At 44.4% G+C, this 20,222-nt stretch overlaps 1 protein-coding gene across 1 annotated transcript in view; it reads right to left on the bottom strand.

The window, feature by feature from the left end:
• Nucleotides 1-20,222, bottom strand: part of FUZ (fuzzy planar cell polarity protein) — a 167,987-nt gene that overhangs the window by 51,001 nt on the left and 96,764 nt on the right. Inside the window, exon 6 of the mRNA XM_069605234.1 lies at nt 11,020-11,217. Coding sequence (XP_069461335.1) covers nt 11,020-11,217 — 198 coding nt within the window. The remainder of the gene's footprint in view (nt 1-11,019; nt 11,218-20,222) is intronic.

The raw sequence follows: 20,222 nt of genomic DNA on the forward strand, positions 1-20,222 counted from the left end.
GTAGCCACTTGTCTGTCTCATTCTCCTTCCCAGCCCCTCCCCTCCTTATCATTGTCAAAAGCTCTTGCACTATCTGAAATGTCGCCAGGCTGATTACGATAGTTAATTTCACATTCTGAACGGATCAAGGACTTGTAAGAATGTCACTGTATTCTCCCTTGTTCCCTCCCTGCTTTGAAACACATTGTGTATAGGTGCTAATTAAATAAACAATCAATTCAATTTAATTTAAACCACCAGCAAAGTGCTGGGTTCCTTGCCGTGTGGGCCAACAAACTGCTTGCAGATGAGCCAATCAGGGGAGGGTGGCGGGAGGGAGAAGGGAACCAGGCCGGAGCAGGGAGCGGGAGAAGAGGGAATCCACGACGCGCAATTCAAACCCTAAATATTGCCCAAACATGCAAATCCGTACCAGAGCCCCAAGCCGCGCCCCACTCACCTTTAAACCCCCAGCAAAGTGCTGGGTTCTTTTTTTTAATTCAGTGAAGCGGATTGTGAGCCCTGAGCAATTTCTGCACTGTCAAAGTTTAATGGATGAGCTGGCACAGTGTGCCAGGTCATTCACCAAACGCTTTAAAATAAATAAATAGAGGCTACTGACCCCTCCTCGCTCCTCTCCACCATCAGCTTCACTCCCACAGATGTGTTTTGTTGGACTGTGCTCGCTCATCGTGCAACAATTACACGGCTGTTACTTCGACCGAGTTGCTCTGGACCTGATTTACAAACGTGTTTTTAATGGGAAACCTAAACTGAAAAACGCTTTGCAAATCAGACCCTCTGTTTCTCGGGGTGCAGCAGAGAACGCTGTTGCCCTGCACGCACTAACGGCGCAGTCTCTGTACCTCAGAGCAGGGTGACCAGACGTCCCGGTTTTCCCGGGACAGTTCGGGGAAATCACCCTCCGTCCCGGGGTCGCGGGAGTTTACGGTAATTAAAATTGTAATTATTTTTCACACAACGTTCAGAATGTTGGAGCTGGAGGATTGTCTCGAACGCCCAACCTTTCAGGTACAAGTTACAACACTTACCGACTGTGCCACAGAGACTGGCATGGAAATGATTGTACAGCAAGCCATGTAATATCAATGAGAGCAAACGCTTGCTTTGAATTGACATGCCAAGATTCACATACAAAACTGCACAAATGAGATCATATACACTGTATAGAAAGGAGAAGTGCTGGAAATATGATTAGTTGGTGGTTGTGGGGGCGTGTTGGGGGATGAGTGGTAGTTGGTGGGCTGTGATGGGGTAATCCCTCTTTTATGTTGTTGATCGTCCCGGTTTTTCGTTCTGGAAATCTGGTCACCCTACCTCAGAGGGAAGCTGAGTGCTCAGTAATCTAACCTGCTCTTAGTCTTAGATCACAGAGGGCCGCCAGAGTAATCCAGCTCTGCCCTGCGGTGCAATAACACATGGCACACTGCCATAGCGGAGGGGGGCTGGGTGCTACTCACCTGCCACTCCAGGTTTGGTTGCACGCCACAGTCTGTATGGCGCAGTACAGTGCACCTGCAGCCCCCATAACCCTAGCCTTGCGTGACTCAGGGAGGATGCGCAGACAGAAAAACATGGCACGCGGCATGGCACAAATCTGCTGCGTGCCCCCCACACCTGACTGATAGTCATGTCTTTCCTTCCAAGCCAGGACTGAGGCAGACCGAATGCGAGATCCCGGGAGACCTAATTTGTCCGGCCCAATGCCAGCGTGGACGGAAGGTAGTTGAGGGGCAAGGCATTTGTTTTGAAAGCAAAACAACGCAGAGGTTCACGGGTCTGAATCCCAGTCTGCCAAAAGTCTGGTCCCTGGCAAGAAGCGTAATATAAAAGATCTTTTGTTTTCTCTCTCTCTTCTTTTTTCTTTTATTGTGACATTGGTTGTCAAATATACAACCTTACACAAATCCACACATCACTTTTACATCAAAATACATCATTCTAAAAACAATTCAAAATATAATTTAGCACATAAAAAAAAAATTCATAGCTGAAATGTAAAACATATAAAACAATCAAAAAATAGTGCATAGGCGCCCCCCTGCGAGAACGAATACGGCCCATTAACCTGTTCTTTGGGAAGGTACCCACTTGAGAGTCGGTAGCCACACTTTAGCGCACTGTACCTTTCACAGATGGGAAATATCAATTTGCATATCAGTCTTTGTCCCGCCCAGTCCAGCACCGAAATGCTTTGGCAATTCCTGTCTGAACAAGAGTACCAACAGCAACCCCATACATATGTTTCAGCCTTGTTGGGCATCATCAGTGAGGTGGAGCTGCGCCTCTCTGAGTACAGTGAGCAAGGGGTCCATGTCTGGATGATCCTGGGAAACTTAGGGTGACTAGACCTAAGGCCCTTGAAATAATCAAAATGTAGTCATAGGCGCCCCTCTGCAAGAACGAGCACGGCCCACTGACCTGGTCTTTGGGAAAGTACCCACTTGAGAGTCTGTAGCCACACTTCAGCTCACTGTACCTTTCATAAATGGGAAATATCCATCCATTTGCATATCAGTCTTTCTCCCGCCCACATGGGCATTTCATCACTGAAATGCTATGGCAATTCCCTTCTGAACATGAGTACCAACAGCACTGATGAGGCCCAACAAGGCTGAAACACGTGTATGGGGTTGCTGTTGGTACTCTTGTTCAGAAGGAAATTGCCATAGCATTTCGGTGCTGGACTGCCCATGTGGCGGGACAAAGACTGATATGCAAATGGCTATTTACCATCTGTGAAAGGTACAGTGAGCTAATGTGTGGCTGCATACTCTTGAGTGGGTAGCTTCCCAAAGAACAGGTCAATGGGCCGTGTTCCTTCTTGCAGAGGGGCGCCTATGGACTATTTTTTGATAAAAAACAATCAGTCCTATCTAGCCACTAAACCCTACTTGCATAGGCTCCCGTATTACCACTTTAACTTAATTAAACCAGTCTCATTTAATATTTTTATTACACCAGTTGTGGCCACAATATCCCCCCAGCTCATAATTTTGGCAAATAAATGAGTCAGGATACACCAACGCAAAATCATGTGCAAACTTCCCCAACAACTGAGTTCGAGCTAGCCGCAGGGTCGGACAGTACAAAACTATGTGTTCGCGATTTTGAATTATTTCCTCATTATTACATAATGGACACCCCTTTTCCGTAAGTAACAAATTTAATCTGAATCTAAGAAACTGCCCAGCCCAAAATCCATCTGGGAACCTTAGAAGGTACTTAGGCAGCGATCCCAACGGCTTATCAACTAGAGAAAGACTGGAGTATTATCCCCACCAATAATATCGCCATATATATGGTTGTCGGGAACATCCACAGGTGATATTATTAGTGGGGATCATTTTTGGGGTAAATGGGAGTGGGGGTTGCGCTCCCTTTAAAATAATATAGGGGTTTTGGTGGTGTCCCCCGCAGGTTTAATGGGTTAATATCGCCACATAAATAACGCCATTCATGTATGCATGGATATTAACACATGGAACCAGTACAATTTGCACTCCCTCATCTTCTCTTTTGTATTTATCCAATCTCATCTCAATAGCATTTCTTCACCTCATAAGGGTTTGCTCATTAACACCTCCAGAGGACCCCACATCCCTCAACACGTGTTCCGCCCTCGTCCTAAAAATCTCCATTGACTTAACAATTGAAAAAGAACTACGCGGCCAGATCTTCACAGAGCAAGCCCTTCACTGGCACCAACATTCGTCTCCATAGGAGTAGAATCCACCAGTCCAGCAGGCTACTTAACAAACTCAGTCCCAATTCGAATCTTAGAGCCATGATGGGCACACAATTTGGCAGGCATAATGCACGTTTCCAAATCCTAGATTCCACTTTTCCGTATGGCACTGAGCACAACCCTTGACTTAACTCAGCGCTGTATAGGAGACAGAGAACCACCTTCATCGTATAAAAAGATACCAATGGGCTCGGGGAGAATCTCCAATACTCATTCCTAACCTTTTTCCATCTGAGCACCCATATGCGTTCCCTTTCGCATTGATCGATCCAAATTGCACCCAGCATTATCTGTTGCTTCGAGGTTGAATCCCAAATAAACAAAGGACTCAGTCAGAGTCGGACTCTCTTCTGCCATGGTCCATTTGTAACCCATTCTCGTTCTACTCTTACTTGTGATCCTCATTATAATCGTTTTTTTCAGGGTTGAGTATTCTCTTACTGAGTCCAGTTGGTGATACCCACCTGTGTCCTTTCAAAAAGGACATCATCTGCGTAGGTCAAGTATGGAATACTTAGCCTCGATAACCTTGGTGACGCAAATGAAGTTCTCTTAGGAAAGGCACCCACGTCAGACTATTAAGAGATTATATAGGCAGAGGGCCGAAACACAACCCTTACAGAGTCCTCTCTATGCTGTAATACATTCAGTCAGGGTGCCCCTCCCATCCAAACTCACCTGTAGAGTTGTGTGCTCATGGTGTTCAACCATGATGCCTGGCATAGTAGCTGGTATACCCCATTCCTTCAACAAGCTCCACAGTAGATTTCCGTTAACGCAATCAAATGCTTGCCTGAAGTTTATTGTTGCCAAAGACAACAGCAATTTTCCCTGTCTCAACAACTCTTTCTTGAGGCAACTAATTACCAGGCCATTCAGATCCGTTCACAAACCTCTTTCGAAAATCGGTCTGGTACTTCTGATTACATCCAGATTTATTTGCCCAGTCTGTGAGAAACCGTAAGATCAGCCCCATAAAAATCTTACTATCACAATCTAGAAGTGAGAAAGGGTGATACTTACCTGGATTGGCCCTATCCCCCCCTTCTTATAGATTGGTACAAGGACAGCATTCTTACAAGACGGCGGTAGGATTTTTTCTGCAACCATCGCCGAAAATAAGACATACAGGAGCTTGTCCCACAGTTCTGGGTTCTCCTTCATTACCATATTAGATAAACCATTTGGTCCGAGTGCTTGGAATTTGAATATTTTCTAAGTTCTAACTCTTCCCTAGATATTGCCAAGTCCCATCGATTACTATTCTCAACCAACAGAATTTCACGCTCTGATTTCCGATATATGGACTGAAAGTGTTTCTTCCATTCCCCCTCCGAAACAGGGTAACTCTTGTTGGTAATTTTGATTTTTCCCCATATTATTAATCACATCTCCAACAATTTTGGAATCTTTTTAGTTAGAATCTCCAACATCTTGGTCCCTTCATTATGTTTCTGCACACACTTGTGCCCTTTAAGCCAATTCTTTTTGTTTTAGGGATTTCAATTTTTGCAAACATAGCTCACCCTCCAATCCCAATCTTTTCAATGCCCGAATCTCCCTCGTTAAAGATCTCTTTTTATTTTGTATAACTACATCAAACAGACGAGTCTTCGGTCCCGCATCCTTCCTTACCTCACATGACTTCTTCTTTAATCTAAAAGTCTTGGAACAATGAGGGGGTGGTTGATGTTAATGTATCCCCCAATTTGGTGCTTCTCATAAACGTTGCTAGAGTTATTCAATCTAGCTGTGTTACTAATGTATCTAGACAACCTATTATCAGCGTGATTTACAGTTAGATTGTTAAACCACGGTGCATCAGTACATTGCACTTTTCCAGCCAGGGTCAAGAAATCTGTGTTAACAGTCAACCCACACATAATTCGAGTAAAGATGTTGATACTACAAAATAATCCAATAAAGCTGATTTGTTCCCTAGTCTCCAAGTGTCTTTAGGTGGCATATCCTCCTTTACGCCCCCATTTGTAATCGTAAGGTCCCAATTCTTGATGAACTCTGTCCACAATTTACCATCCTGTCCCTTGCGTCTCTCCCCTCCTGCTTCTACCTTATTCTGTTGTAATTCTTTTTTTTTTTTTTAATTTATATTTCTTTATTGAATTTCCGTCAAATTACAACAAATGTGCGTATATCTAACAAGATTTTACAATAAACATGTAAATCCATATTTCTCGAACATCCACAATATAGATTTCAGGAATCAAACCCCCCTTACGCTAAACGTAAAAGTAATCACCACCAAATACACTCATTACCATCACAGACAAACATCAGACAACAAACAACAAGAGAAAAGAAGAGAAAGAAGATGGAGAAGAAAGAAAAAAGAAAGAGAAAAAAATAAATAAATAAACACTTTACTTGTTCCGTCCAATATCCCACTGCTTCATCCATAAAGGTCATGAAACGGTCCCCATAATGACAAGTACACCTCTTCCTTATCCTTTTTTTTCAATGAGATCCTCTCATATTGTGACAAAATTTGTAATTCCATTCGCCACTCATCAACCTTGGGTTTCTTCCTCGTCTTCCAAAATCTGAGGATCAACTTAATTGCAATCATCACAGCCTTGTCAATCCATAAGTTATATTTCCTAGTCTTCGCACATCTTCATGCAAGAGCAAGATTACGTTTGCTGCAGAACGCGGCAGGTTTATACCAAAAACCAAATCAATCCTGTCTATTACCTCTCTCCAAAACGTCCGAACCCTTGTACATTCCCATAGCAGATGCAGAAGCGTACCTCTGCCAGTACCACAGCTCCAACACAGGTCATCCAATCTCAGCTTTAACTTAAACATTTTAACCAGAGTCCAATAAATCCTCCCTATAATTTTCTGTCGAATCAAATGCAAAGTCATATCTCCCTTCAAATTCACACCCACCCTTAAAATATTACTCCAATCATTCTCAGATATAAACCTACTCACATCAATCGCCCAGGCCTCCCTCAACCCATCCCAAGCTAAAACATGACCCGCTTCCAAGGGCATAAACTGCATATATGTCCTTACACCATACTCCTGTCTCTCTAACAATTTATTAATCTCAGGTTTCACTCCAATTGTACCATTAGCCATATTCCTCCTTTGATTAATCAAAGCAACCAGATCCAAATATCTATGCAATTCTCTCTGCCCTAGATCAAATTTACCTTTGTTCATCAAAATTCAGCAATCTGTTTCCATCCAAAATATCTCCCAGCTTCAGAATTCCTCTCGGAACCCAACTCTTCCAGTACAGACATCTATTATCAATTTGTAGCGCTTCATTATACCAAATAGAGGCATCCGAGCTAAAACCATAACTCTGTTCATTATCCCTAAACCATAACCCCACAGCTTGTCTAGTTGCCAGCATCGTTGGCACTTTTAGCCTTTTATTAGGCAATCTTCCCATTCTATATATGTTATCCAAATGAAATTGTGCACACAACTCCCTCTCCATTCTCAACCAAATCGGTTCCTTAGCGTGTTCTTCCTTAAAATAATGTGAACTCTTTTTAAGCAAAAAAGCATTGCAGTATTTCATCAAGTCTGGATATCCAAACCCACCTTCCTCAACTCTCTGCATTAACATACATTTTGGAATACGAGGTCTCTTATTAGCTCCCCACAAAAAGGATTGAAAAAGTTTATCTATTTTGCACAATTGTTTTCTATATATACGCAACGATATTGATTGAATAATATATAACAATTTAGGTAACAAAACCATTTTGATTGCACTGATTTTCGCCCACAGATTCAAATTTAATCTCTCCCATTTTTTAATAATCAATGATATTTTAGGTAGCACCATGTCCAAATTACACTGAACTATTTTACCCAGATCTCCCACAATATAAATACCCAAGTACGTAACACCTCCAGGCGACCATTTACAATTCCAAGATACTACTATCACATGTCCTAGATAATGGAAATATCACAGTTTTTTCCCAATTAACTTTGTGTCCAGATAATTTTCCCACTTCTTCAAACATCCCCTTCAGTATAGCCCCACATTCTTCTGGATTAGATAACAAAATCATCATATCATCTGCGTAGGACAAAATTTTGATCTCAGTTTTCCCTACCCGTATTCCTTTTATCAATTCACATTGTCTGATGTATTCCGCCAAAGGCTCCAATGCCAGATTAAACAAAAACGGTGATAGCGGACAACCTTGACGTGTTCCCTTCAAAAGTGGAAACTACTTGGGAAATCTCCCCATTAACCTCCACCTGCGCCCTGACATCACGATGGATACACTATCATCTTCATAAACATTGGTTCAAACCCCATTTTCAGCAACGTATATTCCATAAATTTCCAGTTGACCCTGTCAAAGGCCTTTTCAGCATCAAACAAACCAACAATGTAATTCAAGTTTTTCCTATAATGTGTGCCAATCACATTTAATAATGTCCGTATATTATCGTACCCAAACCGTCCCGGAGTAAAACCCACCTGAGACCCATCAATCAGATCACCCATACATGATTACAACCTATTAGCCCAAATCTTTGTAAAAATATTTATATCAACATTCAATAGAGAGATGGGTCTATAATTCCCACATTTTTTAGGGTCCCTATTTGGTTTTGGAATTACAATAATCAACGCCTCTTTCATTGAATCACACATTATTCCAGTTCGCAAAAAATCATTATAAACTTCACATAAAATTGGCGCCACTATAGTGTCAAACTTCTTATACAACTCTGCCACCAAGCCGTCCGGCCCAGACGATTCCCATCCTTCATTTGTGAGATAGCAGTATATACTTCAGCTACATCACAGAGTCCAACATGTCCCTTTTCCCCAAATCTAACTTAGACAGAGAAATTTTATCAAAAAATTTTTCTAGGTTCTCCGTACTGGGATATATCTCCTTCTTGTATAACTGCTCATAGTAACCCCTAAAACCCTCACAAATTTCTTTTGTCATATGTAAAGTAACTCCTCCATCCGGAGACACATGTGTCCGTAATCATCCCTCTAAGCCTACCAGCCAATAATTTACCATTCCTATTCTGTTCTGTTGTAATTCTAATTTTCCAACAGGGAGTGCATTCAAATCCCCTCCCAACAGAATATGTATCTGCTTTTTGTCACATACAAAGGTTTCGAATACCACACTGAAGTCCCTCAATAGGAGGTCAATTTCTGATCTACTCGAGTTATTATAAATGTTAAGCAACAAGATCGATTTTGGCAACAGGAGACCCTTCAGTACCATTCTAATTGCCAATAACCCATAAATGTCTTCAGAAATTACCTCCACCATCGAATTCTCTATCATAGCAATCAGCCCCCCCGAAGGTCTCCCATTTTCACCCTTCTTTGCCATTTGCTGGAAAATTACAAATCCATCAACTACCAAAGGTACACACAGCCAAACTTCCTGGAGAAATCCAAGAATGTAGTGATCAAAAATGTATCTCCTTTCCGCATTCCCCAGGAAGCTATAGAAGCCACGAGAGTTCCAATTCAGCAGCTTTAACTCGGTGCTTCCTACCAATACCCTGTTCCCCTCTCGTACAATTTCTTGATGGGCGGCCCATTGTATATCTGATCCAACCCCAATCGTGGTTGTCATTTGTTACACTCCCTGAAGCAACTTGTTGGGTTTCTACCCTTCTCTCATTATTATTGGAGACATGGCAAGTCACTTTTACCATTGGTCGGGAAACCAAGCAGAAGGGGCCATTTTTCCAGAGGCTGTTCGTCGTTCTTTTCCAACAAATTATCCTTATAAGTACTGCCAATGTCGTAGCCCATAGCCCGGTTTGGAATCTCCCTCATTATATATCATTTGCACAACCGTTTGTGACTTAAAGTCCAGCTGTACCACATCTGTGCATTTAGGCACAAAGAATGATACTTTTTCTATGTCTCTATTGTCCAAAAGTCTAAACTGAGGTACTTCGTGCAGCAACTTAAGAATATCTGTTCGATTTAGTACCCATTTGTTTTTTCTACTTGCACTTGTCGGCTCCTGGCTCCAAGCACGCCTCCCATTCTCCCCGTTCCCTTGATCCTGCACTTATAAAGCACCAAGAAATGTGAAGAGACACTTCCTGGTTCCCCCCCGCCCCTCCACCACTCTTCCATGTGGGGCGCATTGTGGTGGGGGCCTTACAAATCGTACATAAATAAAGCGGTGTCTGTGATCCTGTCAGAGGCACACGCAATACAATGAACTGTCCCTGAGGCCTGCGTCTGAAAAAAGAACAATGGAAAAAAAGGAAACGGTCCAGAGAATGTGTGGGGTGGGTGGGGTGGGGGGACGAGGGTTGGTGTTTGCAGGGGGGGTAGGTGCTGCGCCTGAAGAAACGGGGCTTTCAGAGACGGTGGAGGAGTGTACCCCTAAAAAATGCTATAACAGAAGTCAGCGCTTGATTTACTCCCTGATGCTGAAGAATCTCGTGTAAACTCTGGCATACATTACCTCTGCCGTGCTTGCAACATCGGATTCACATAGTGCAATTGCAGAGGGAGGTCAAAGGGTGCTCGAAAAGTAATATCAATAGAATACATTTTGTACCAGCTGTCCCAATGTACTAGATACCACAGAACACACTTCTGCATAAAATCAAGCGTCTGCTTTGAAGGGATTTCACTTGAATGCCGAGAAGCATTTGAAAGAAGTTTATGAATTGAAATATTCCTAAATTAAAAATAATGGAAAGCATAATTGGGGTGTAGTAAATGTGAATGCATATTGTCTGGTATAAAATGGATGGATTTCTACATTATAGTCCAGGGATCGAAATAGGGATTTGATGAGCAGAAGCAAAAAGCAGCTCATAGACTTCAGGCATCACCCAGCAAGCATGGCCATTTCTGGGGAACAAGGAGCCTAGCACATAGCAGCTCTTCGCATTCCTCAAATCTAACTTCTACATTAGATGGAAACTATAATACAATGTGCATTATATATGACCCATTGTTAACATGTCTTCCAAATGGGCCCTGATCCCCCTGTGTATCTTTCCCAAACTCGTCTTCAGAGTCAAAGGTAACTCCATACCTACTTGGGCCATGCTTGAAGTAAGCTTCTGGACCGTAAGCAGGTGTTAAATAGCCCCCAACATTGCCAAACCGTGATTATGTATGATAACTAGACTTGCTTGATTATCAAATCACTGGCAATGTATGTACGAAGCATGAATATTTCTTCCCGGAAGGCCCTGACAACTCCTCTCACAAAATCAGTCAGCAACACATTTCCTGAGGCGCAATGTGTCTCTGTCCTTACCGTTGGGCTGCCATGCGGCAGGTACACTGGATAGTCCCGAGATGAGTGAAGAGCCAACGAGGCTACCAGCCATGCCAACAGCATCACTTCCTGGGCTGCCAGCCGCCACCACTTCTCTGTGGCCACCACCACTCTTCCTGCCGCCATCAAGCAGCCAAAGTTACTCTCAGCTGCGTGGGTGAATGCATCCAAACATTCCTGTGGATGCCAAGAAAAGATCAGAGAGAAAGATCACATCAAGACAGGGAATGAGAGTGAACGGGACAAATCACCTTCCAAGGGAATTATAGTTCTTAGTCCTTCCTCGCCCTTCAGTGTTTGCGCTTGCTACTACCTAGTGAAAATCATCTCTAGGCGAGTAAAAAATGGCGTACTCCATTGAATATTATTAGGGTATTTATTGAGCATGAGCACGGTCCTAGCTTGGAGTAGCAACTGAGTGCTTTACAATCATAGGGGGAACAACACAGTGAGGGAAGCAGAGAAACAAAGGAGTGTGGAGCTAACTGGGGAGGGCAGGCAGTTTGGTAGCAAGGGATCTACCAGCGAATAGGGGAGGAAACAGTGGGGAGTAGATCACCCATTGTCAGGTAGGGTGGGGAGTGGAGGTTGTGTGGACCTAGGTGTTACGGAGCAGCCATTCATTGAAACGGAGGGTCTTGAGCTCCTTACGGAACTGTGAAAGTGAAGGTGGCGAGTCTGATGTTGACGGGGCGATGGCTCCAGAGTCTCAGGGTATAGACTTAGAAGGCCCATCTTCTTGTGGTTGGAGCGTAGAAAATTCTGCTTTCATATTTCAGGCAGAAGATATTTTTTTACAAGCCTTGTTCAACCCACCCTAACTTTACTGGTGTTTGTTAAACATACCCCAATCACAAGACGGTGAGGGACGGATGATCCCAAATAAGGTATGAAGTTGTCTGCAGTCTTGACAAATGTCATTCTTGGGTTGATTAAGCTATGCATAAAGTAGCAATGCCCTGTAAGACAAAGGCAGTTTTCCGGAGGAAAAGGCTTGCATTTGAGCTAATTTTAATCCCCACAATGCCTTGTTGATGTGGCTCAGAACTGGAGTTGAACTCCCAGTGATGGTTAAAAGGTGGTGTTGTGGCGAGAGAGGCAGAGGGGGAGAGGAAATGGAGAGGGAAAGAGAGTGAAAGAGAGAGATCAATGCTATTGTGTTCTGAAGAGGGAAGGCCATCTTTAATGTATAGTCTAGAACCCTCCGATATGCTATTTTGAGTGTTGGGGCCTGAATCAGCCAGTCATTCAGGTAGGGGTTAAGATGGATTCCCTCTTGATGAAGATGCATGTCCACAACAGGGAAGTCTTTGCTGAAGACCATCAGAGCTGCACCCAGGCCAAACATAAAAAATCAACTGGTAACAAACACCACATGTCGCAAACCATAGGAATATGAAAGAATGCATTTTAAATTAACTGAGCACTTCCAGTTGCAATGCATCAAGAATCGGAGGCAATATTTCTCCACTTAAAAGCTGGTTAATATTATAGCGGTCCAAAATGGTTCTTAGTCCCTCAAGCTTTTGGGGGACCAGGAAGTAGTACGAGTGAAACCACTGAACCTGCTGAAGTTTCTGAGACTAGCTACATACAGTTGAATCTTTGAATCTCCAAAAGTAGCACTGTAGAAGAAGATCGCTGACATTTTGGAGAGACTGATGGTAGTGCAACAGAATAACCTGGTCTGGTGAGTTGGGGACTCCAGGGTTCTGGGTTACACAAGTCTATTGTTTGCAATGGGATTAAACAAAAAACCTGACCAGAGATTAATAAAGCAATAGAATCCAGGGAGGGGGAGCATTACCATTTCGGTAATGCCCTGGGGTGTCAGTTTTGCTCGGGCTTTAACGTAAGCCCTGGGCCATTACCAGACCTGTAATGACCCCCGTGAGGGTTCGACTACTATTAGTACCCCGGCACGTTGTACTGGGGTACTAATAGCATTTTTTTTTCTCGAGCTGGGAAACAGCAAGGAAACCGTTACGCAACTCGAGAAAAGAAATGGCCGCCATGGATCGAGGAGAAGGGACAACACGCAGTCCCTGCTCCCTTTCCATGGTGGCCATGAAAAAGACCTCTTAAAAAAGTAAACAATAAAAATGTCTGTCATGGAATGGAGTGAAGGGGTTACATGTAGTCTCTTCTACTTTTCCATGGCGGCCAGTGAGAAATAGGGAAGGAACTTTGAGGGACGCAGAGCGCTGAGCGGGAGCAGGTAAGTCTTTGTCGGGCTGGTAACAACCCGGCCAGGGTCAAACAGATCGATTGTTACAATCTGATTATCCCTCACCGGGTACTAATGTTCATTAATGGCAACACAAACTGGCACCCCCGTTTTCAAAGTCTAACAGGCTTATGGGGTGCATCTCGAGTGTAAGGAGTTGCATATTTTAGTTTTTGACAGAACTTGCGTTTCTTCGCACCACCAGAGTTTGGCTGAGAGTTTGGTTTCACCCATAATTGCCATGGCTTAAAAGCCTTGAAAGGCTGACTGGCAGTCTTGACTGAAGGTATAGAAAATACACTTAACGACTTGGCAGTTACAGCCTGTGTCTTACACTGCTGCAAGAGCTTGTCTGTGGAGGGGGAAAAGATAGGAAATCTTGCCATCAAACACTAAATCCAGGACCGTTGCCTTGACCAAATTGATGCAAGGATGATCCGTTTGGTTGGGCACGCCTTCTCAAGTTTCCTGGCTCTGGAAGTTGTGTCCTACAAAACTTTATTAATTTGAAGCTGCTCCAAAGGGACCAGGCCATTCAACTTGTCAAGTTTGTCCTAATTCTGAACATAACAGGCTACGAATTTGGCAGCATTTAGATGGTGCAAAGAGAAAATAGCCTTATGGTGAGACTGTACCAAGGGTCAACTACACACTTATGCTTTGCCAAGGGCTAAAGAGTGATGTGAAGCAGGAACCTTTACTTGTCCATGGGCTTCTATGACCACTCCAGATTAAGGTTTGACAAGGGCCCTGTGCACCACCTGAGGGGCCTGCCTGTAAAACAAAGCTCTCTACAACACCCAGGACCCTGCCTTGAAGTCCGGATGCCATCTGGGACTGGCTCCCAGAAGGTCATGCGACAAACTGCCGCCCTTATTCAATCAATCTCCCTGGGTGTCACCCCGGGCATCTGCAGCCAAGGCCCAAAAGCTGCAAAGGCGTGACTCCCTGTTAGGGCCGGAAAGGGCCTGGAGCCAAAACCCCTGCTCAAGCCAGGACTTTGCCAGCTTACCCTTTACCGGACTCCTGTTTCCACACATAGGGATCGTTCCACCCATTGATGATCCATTCACTCCGGAGCTTGTGTTGCCTCACAGGGCCAAGCAACTTTCCTGTTTTAGGCCTGTTAATTGTCCTCATTCTAGCCCAACTCAGAACTTAGACCTGCTTCTTCTCAGCCAACCATCCACCCCTTCCCTTTACGCTCACCCGCATACCCTCTCTTGGGCTGCACACTTTCTTCATTGTCTTCACTTCCCTATTTCTTCTACCCTTCATCATGCACCTTGACTTTGCTCCATTCATGTCCATGCCAGCTTACAAGCTTGTGACTGCAGTTTTCAGTTGCACTAAGGACCAACGGGGTGGATAGAGGTTGGGGGTCCACAGCAACTATTTCAGCAAAGCATCTCTAGCAGGGCCTCACAACTTGTGTGTGCTAGCTGAGAGGGCGTGTTCATTTTGAGGGCCAGGGAAACCTTTGAGTCCATCAGTACTGGGTGTTTGCTAAAAGGTGGTGGGAGAAAAGTCCCCTAGATTACCAAGTGTGGTGTTCATGGTGGAGTAAGATGCAATTTCGAAAGATTTAACAACCCGAAGCCACGCAATGAACCCAAGCAAACACCCTGGCTGATTGTATTGGTACCAGGCCATGGAAACATGCTATCTGATACCGCAGACTGGGAGTTTTTCCTTCAGTGGGTGCTTGCCTTCATGGCTGTCTGGGGCATTCTCCTCTAATCAGTGGTTGAAGGCCCCAAATAAGGGGTGTCCAATTTCACACCAACATGGACAAGCACATCAGTTTTCAGAGAAATTCACTATTAAAACCCCTTTGTCTGTGTCCAACAGCATCAGGGGTGGACTGGCCTATAAGGAACTCTGGAGTTTTCCCAGTAGGCCTCTGCACCCTGCGCCTCTTTTGTGAGGTATTTCCAAACGTTCCCATAGGAAAAGGGTTGGGCTTGCAGCACATGTGCAATATGGGGCCACTTTGAACATTATTTGCATGGCCTCTTTTGGGTCCCAGTCCACCCCTGAACAGCATGCAGCCCTCTATTACAACTTAACACTACATACTCAATACAGCCCTCCAGTCAGGGCATGCTGTGCGTGGCATGGTGTGATGACCCAATTAATGCACAGCTGTCAAACTTTAAACGTAATGAGAGGCCTATGATATTAAAATGCAGGTCCAACTTTAACTTTACATTCAAATGTTTTGGGCTGCAGGGTCAACCTGGCATGCCACAGCAGGAAAACATGGAAAATAGTGTCCAGACTCTCCAAACGAGGGTCCTATTCGAGTAGTTGTGTACAGGATCATGAGAACTTGTCTTGGAAGCATATCTCAGGGGCAACATGCTCACCTTGGAATCAAGACGACACGGAGCAACACAGGTTTGATCCCCGGGCTTTGAAACCTCTGGGTATTAAGCACGCTATAAATAACCTATCATATCATATCATCAACTTAAAGGCAGGCATGGGGTGGTAGCCAGGCTAGATGCACATGTTCTTTGGGGGAAATGGAGAGTGTTGGGGGACGAGACCTTGTATGTTTTCTAAGTCGTAAAGAGGGTATTTTGACATTAAAATGCATGTCCAATTGTATTGACAGCAATTGGGTTACATGGTAATCCTAGAGGGTCACAGAGGGAAAGGGACATATTTTGAACAGAAAATAAGGATCACATCGCCGGACCCCATACTGGGGGCTACTTGGGACCCATATACCTGTATGTATATGTTTCCTCTGTATGTTAAAGTCAGGCACCCACCTCAACTACCACTAGATATTGCGCTGTCCTGAAGGCCACTTGGCTCAGTAAATGTTAAGTTCTCTCCTCAGACAGTAGTGGCCTAATTCTGGTGTGCGTGTGCACCCTGTGTCATCCACGTACTCCTGAAATGCGAACAGTCTTCTCTCCAATGGAGCCTTTAAGGTGCAGTCACCCAAGTAGGCCATGGTGGGCCTGAAGCGAGTTCTACAGCCTAACCCTCACTGCCCTGGGCTAGGAGACTGGCGCAGTATGTCTCTTAGCACCCTGGGGCTGTGACCTCCCAGGCTGACTGCTTAGGGAAATGGAAGGTGTGTGCAACTGGCAGTGCACTCGGCTTCCCCCTTCATTTTAGCTCTGGGTCCGGCCACCAGGAAAATGTATCCACCAGGGAGGGGGCCTGGGAACCGGAAGAGACTGCCTGCAGACACTGTGGGCGGAAAGGGTGAGAACTGCATGCCCAGGACCTCTGTGTCCTGAGTTATGGGCCCTGGAAACCCTGGGGTACGGAATTAATCATGCAGCCCACACACCACGCAGGGACTGCAAGCCACGCCATTTCAGCGGTTGAATAACTGCCGAGCAGCTTCTTTCTGATAGATGTTATCCATCAGCCGTGATTATTGGATACCGAGGCCGGAGCCTCATTACTCCATGCTCTCGGGTTGAGTGCGTGGTCGTGGGTTGGATTTCTTTGTGGTCTATGTGGGCTTGTCATAGTAAGGCTGGTTTCACAGGGTCTTTGAGTCCTTTTTATTGGGCAGTTACACGTGATCACAGCCGTCGCCGAAGGTCACTAGGATACAATAATGTGACCTGGCACAGGCTGTAGTTACAACACCCTCTAACTGGCTCTAACTCACAGCGATGCCTTATGTCTTTTCATTATCACCTCCTCCCCTTTAATCCTGCTCTGCTATTGCTCCCCAGTAGAAACAGTCCAACATATGAGTGGATGCCCTCCAAGAGGGGGTAGTAGGCCAGATGCCATAAAACTATCAAGGGGATTAGAAGCCAGATGTGTAATGCCACATGCCCTTCCTCTGACGGGGTCTGTGTCAGACAGTGGCATAACACGGTCCGCTTATGAAAGACAGAAAAACAAAACTGGAGGGAATGACCCACCTCCAACAAGAAGAGTCCTTAAGATTAAACATCAAGTCATGCTGCAAGTGTGGCTCTAGACAGGGGGAAACACTAGCAAAAACATACCCAAGGAGTTACAGATGGCCCGCTCTTTTGACCGCGTTTGCTCGTGTTGTGCATACACACTTCTCTTTGACATGGCCCTACAATGACTCGCTGGAACTCACTGCCTACTCTAGTCTTCTACCTTGTTGCTCAGAATGAGAGCTGTGTGCCAGACTAAAAGGCCTTTCTTTCAAGCATGGGCTCAGGGCGGATGTTAGCAGCACCTGGTCCCTCCGGCCAGACATATTGTGCTTGATAGGGTGGTCGGCTACTTGGGGAGCCATTACATTTTGCTCGAATAATAAAACGGCTTCGTTCCTTCAGATCCAGCTACATCAATAGCACACAAGGTATGGAAAGAAGGGCTGTGCAATGATGGCAGTGATGTGGAGATGGCGGACATTGGCTGCAGTGCCCGACTACATCCCTCCCTGCCCTGCGAGATGCGAGGGCACGTCTCATTTATCCATCTCTGCACCATCAAAAGAATTCATGAACGTATCACACTACAGAAAAGCAGAGATGAAAGTTTCATGATTTATGAGAGTCTTTTACCCTGTTATTGCGCATGCGACCTTTTTCTCTTACTATACTAGTTACCAAGAGGTTTACGCGCATGTTGTTCTTTGCTCCTCGTCCATTTTTGAAGGTAAAGGTGGCACATTGGGAGCAACTGGGCATTATAACAATATCAGTCGTTCTTTGGAACATGCAACGTTACATTTAAACCTAAGAAGGAATTCTGATGGAAAATGAAAAGGTGGAAAATAGTTTGTGAAATTGTGGAGAACGCATAGTTACTTCTCAAGTTTAGACTATGTTAAGTGTGCAAGTAAATGCGGTTGAAATCATGACAAATGAAATAAGGGACTGGAAATGAAAAATATGAAATAAAATAGTATTTATTCTTGAAAGGTAAAGCAATTATTAAATTGGACATATTGTGTGCTACAAATTAAAGATTTTGTTCAGCTTTCAAACATGCTAAATAAAATTGCGAGGAATTGCAGCCATCGGTTTTGGGAAATGGCAATTGAGTCTTGAATAACCATTAAAAAGCATTAAAAGGAGCCTTTTGGTAATCTCCCAGCACCTGGCTGTTCAGAACACCCCAGAAAGACAAACTACCACACCACCCCCAAAAAATTAACCAATCGGATCCCTTTAACCAACTAGCTACCTCATGGTGGGGTACTAAAACCTGCAGGAAACCACTCAATTGGACCAGCTCAGACCCTCAAATCAAAAAAGGCTGGGCAAATTGGACGTTGTTAGCAACATAATAGCCATCATGAACTTTGACCCAACAACTGGCCAGAACACCGGAATCAGGACACAATAGAGACAGAGCCCTTTTGGGCCATCCTCACACACACATGCAACACGCCTATGCATAGGGCTTAATCAAGGGTACTTGGAGACCAGATTCAGTCTGGTTAGACTCCCCAATTTACCCAAGCCATCAGACCTTCAACACCGCTGCCAATAAACAATCATATATTGGAACACAAAAGATTGAGATGACCTCATCCCAATTAATACATCAGAATGTGAAGCCCAAATGTACTTCAACAGCAGAATGAAACACTACCAGTTCAGCCTAGCTATAAAATCAGATAACAGACTTCTTAAAAAATCTTAATACATTCTCCCTTCACCAACCAATCTATTCATTGTGTAACCCACCGGCAACCTTATACTACTACCACTACCACCCCCAACATACTACCTATTTCAAAGCCGCTCAGAACCGGATACATTTTTAGCCTCAATACATCCTACCTACCCCCTCCAGACCAATGCACTCTCCAGGTCTCCCAGATAAAACATATGCTCCATGGTTACCACCACAAACCACAACCACAGAGAACCCAGACTCTGGTACCTTCGGCCTGCACTCACCAACACCATATGATTGGTACCGGCTCCTTCTTTTATACCACTAACCACTCCTCATGCTGCTTTTTTGCAAAAAAGTGGGCCATAAAATGGCTGAAGTGCCCTATATAAGACTAATTTATATAACATTAGGTTACAAGTAAAATCCCAAGACCCATCAGGCCAGACTAGAGAAAAGACTGCAACCTCTGCAAACCAATTATGTACAGGTGTTTATCAGGCAATGTGTCCATAGACCATGACTGAATACATAAACATGTCTGTACATAATTAAGATTTCTAGACACGACCAGCCTTGTGAGCCCTGAAGTCAGATTTAAAGGCCAGAGCGTACCAAGGGCATTCGTTTGTGGGCCCATAACAATAAGTAAAGCTGAGGTTTATTAAGCTATTTATCCCTGCATCGCTCTTTCACGTGAAAGAAAAAGTAAAAAGGTCAAAATAAATGCAAATAAGGCCTGTATGTGCTTATACAAACAGGTGGGTGGTGTTATGTCAGGCTATTCAAGCCGTTGGCCTCCCTTCCCCACGTTTTCAGCATGGACAAGGCGGCGCCCTCGAGCTTAGCACAGTCTCTGGCTTCTCTAGCACAAGGATGCAGTTCAGATCTCAGTATCGGGGCCTTCTATGTCAAAGTATCTTACTTCAGAGGGCCTGATGCCACAAACAAACATTCAAACGTTCCTTTCTCCTCAGAATTCTCATGTACAAGTTCTTGGATGATTCTCTACTCAACCCGGGCTCCCTTCTGCCAGGCTCAGATCAACTTTAACACAAAGCTTTCACTTGATCTCCCTCTGTCGGGCTCGGACCAGATCCATGTACCTTTCCAAACCTGTATCTACTTAATTTAAATCAAAGACTTTCAACTGTACACAGGATTTGACTTGACCCGTCGCAGGACCACTTCAATTCACGTTTATTTGTTCTCTCTCAATTGAACTCCCTCTGCTGGGCTCTGACCAACTTTATCTACTTTTCTCACTTCTTAGCATGCTACCTTACAGAGAGCTTTGATTGAGCACCCACACGGTGCCAGACCACTCTGTCAAAGGTATTGTAGTTTGCTTTAAAGTTCAATCACT

This window comes from Ambystoma mexicanum, chromosome 1p (genome assembly GCF_040938575.1).
Source record: "Ambystoma mexicanum isolate Mex_15411 chromosome 1p, UKY_AmexF1_1, whole genome shotgun sequence".
In the NCBI taxonomy this organism is placed as follows: domain Eukaryota; kingdom Metazoa; phylum Chordata; class Amphibia; order Caudata; family Ambystomatidae; genus Ambystoma; species Ambystoma mexicanum.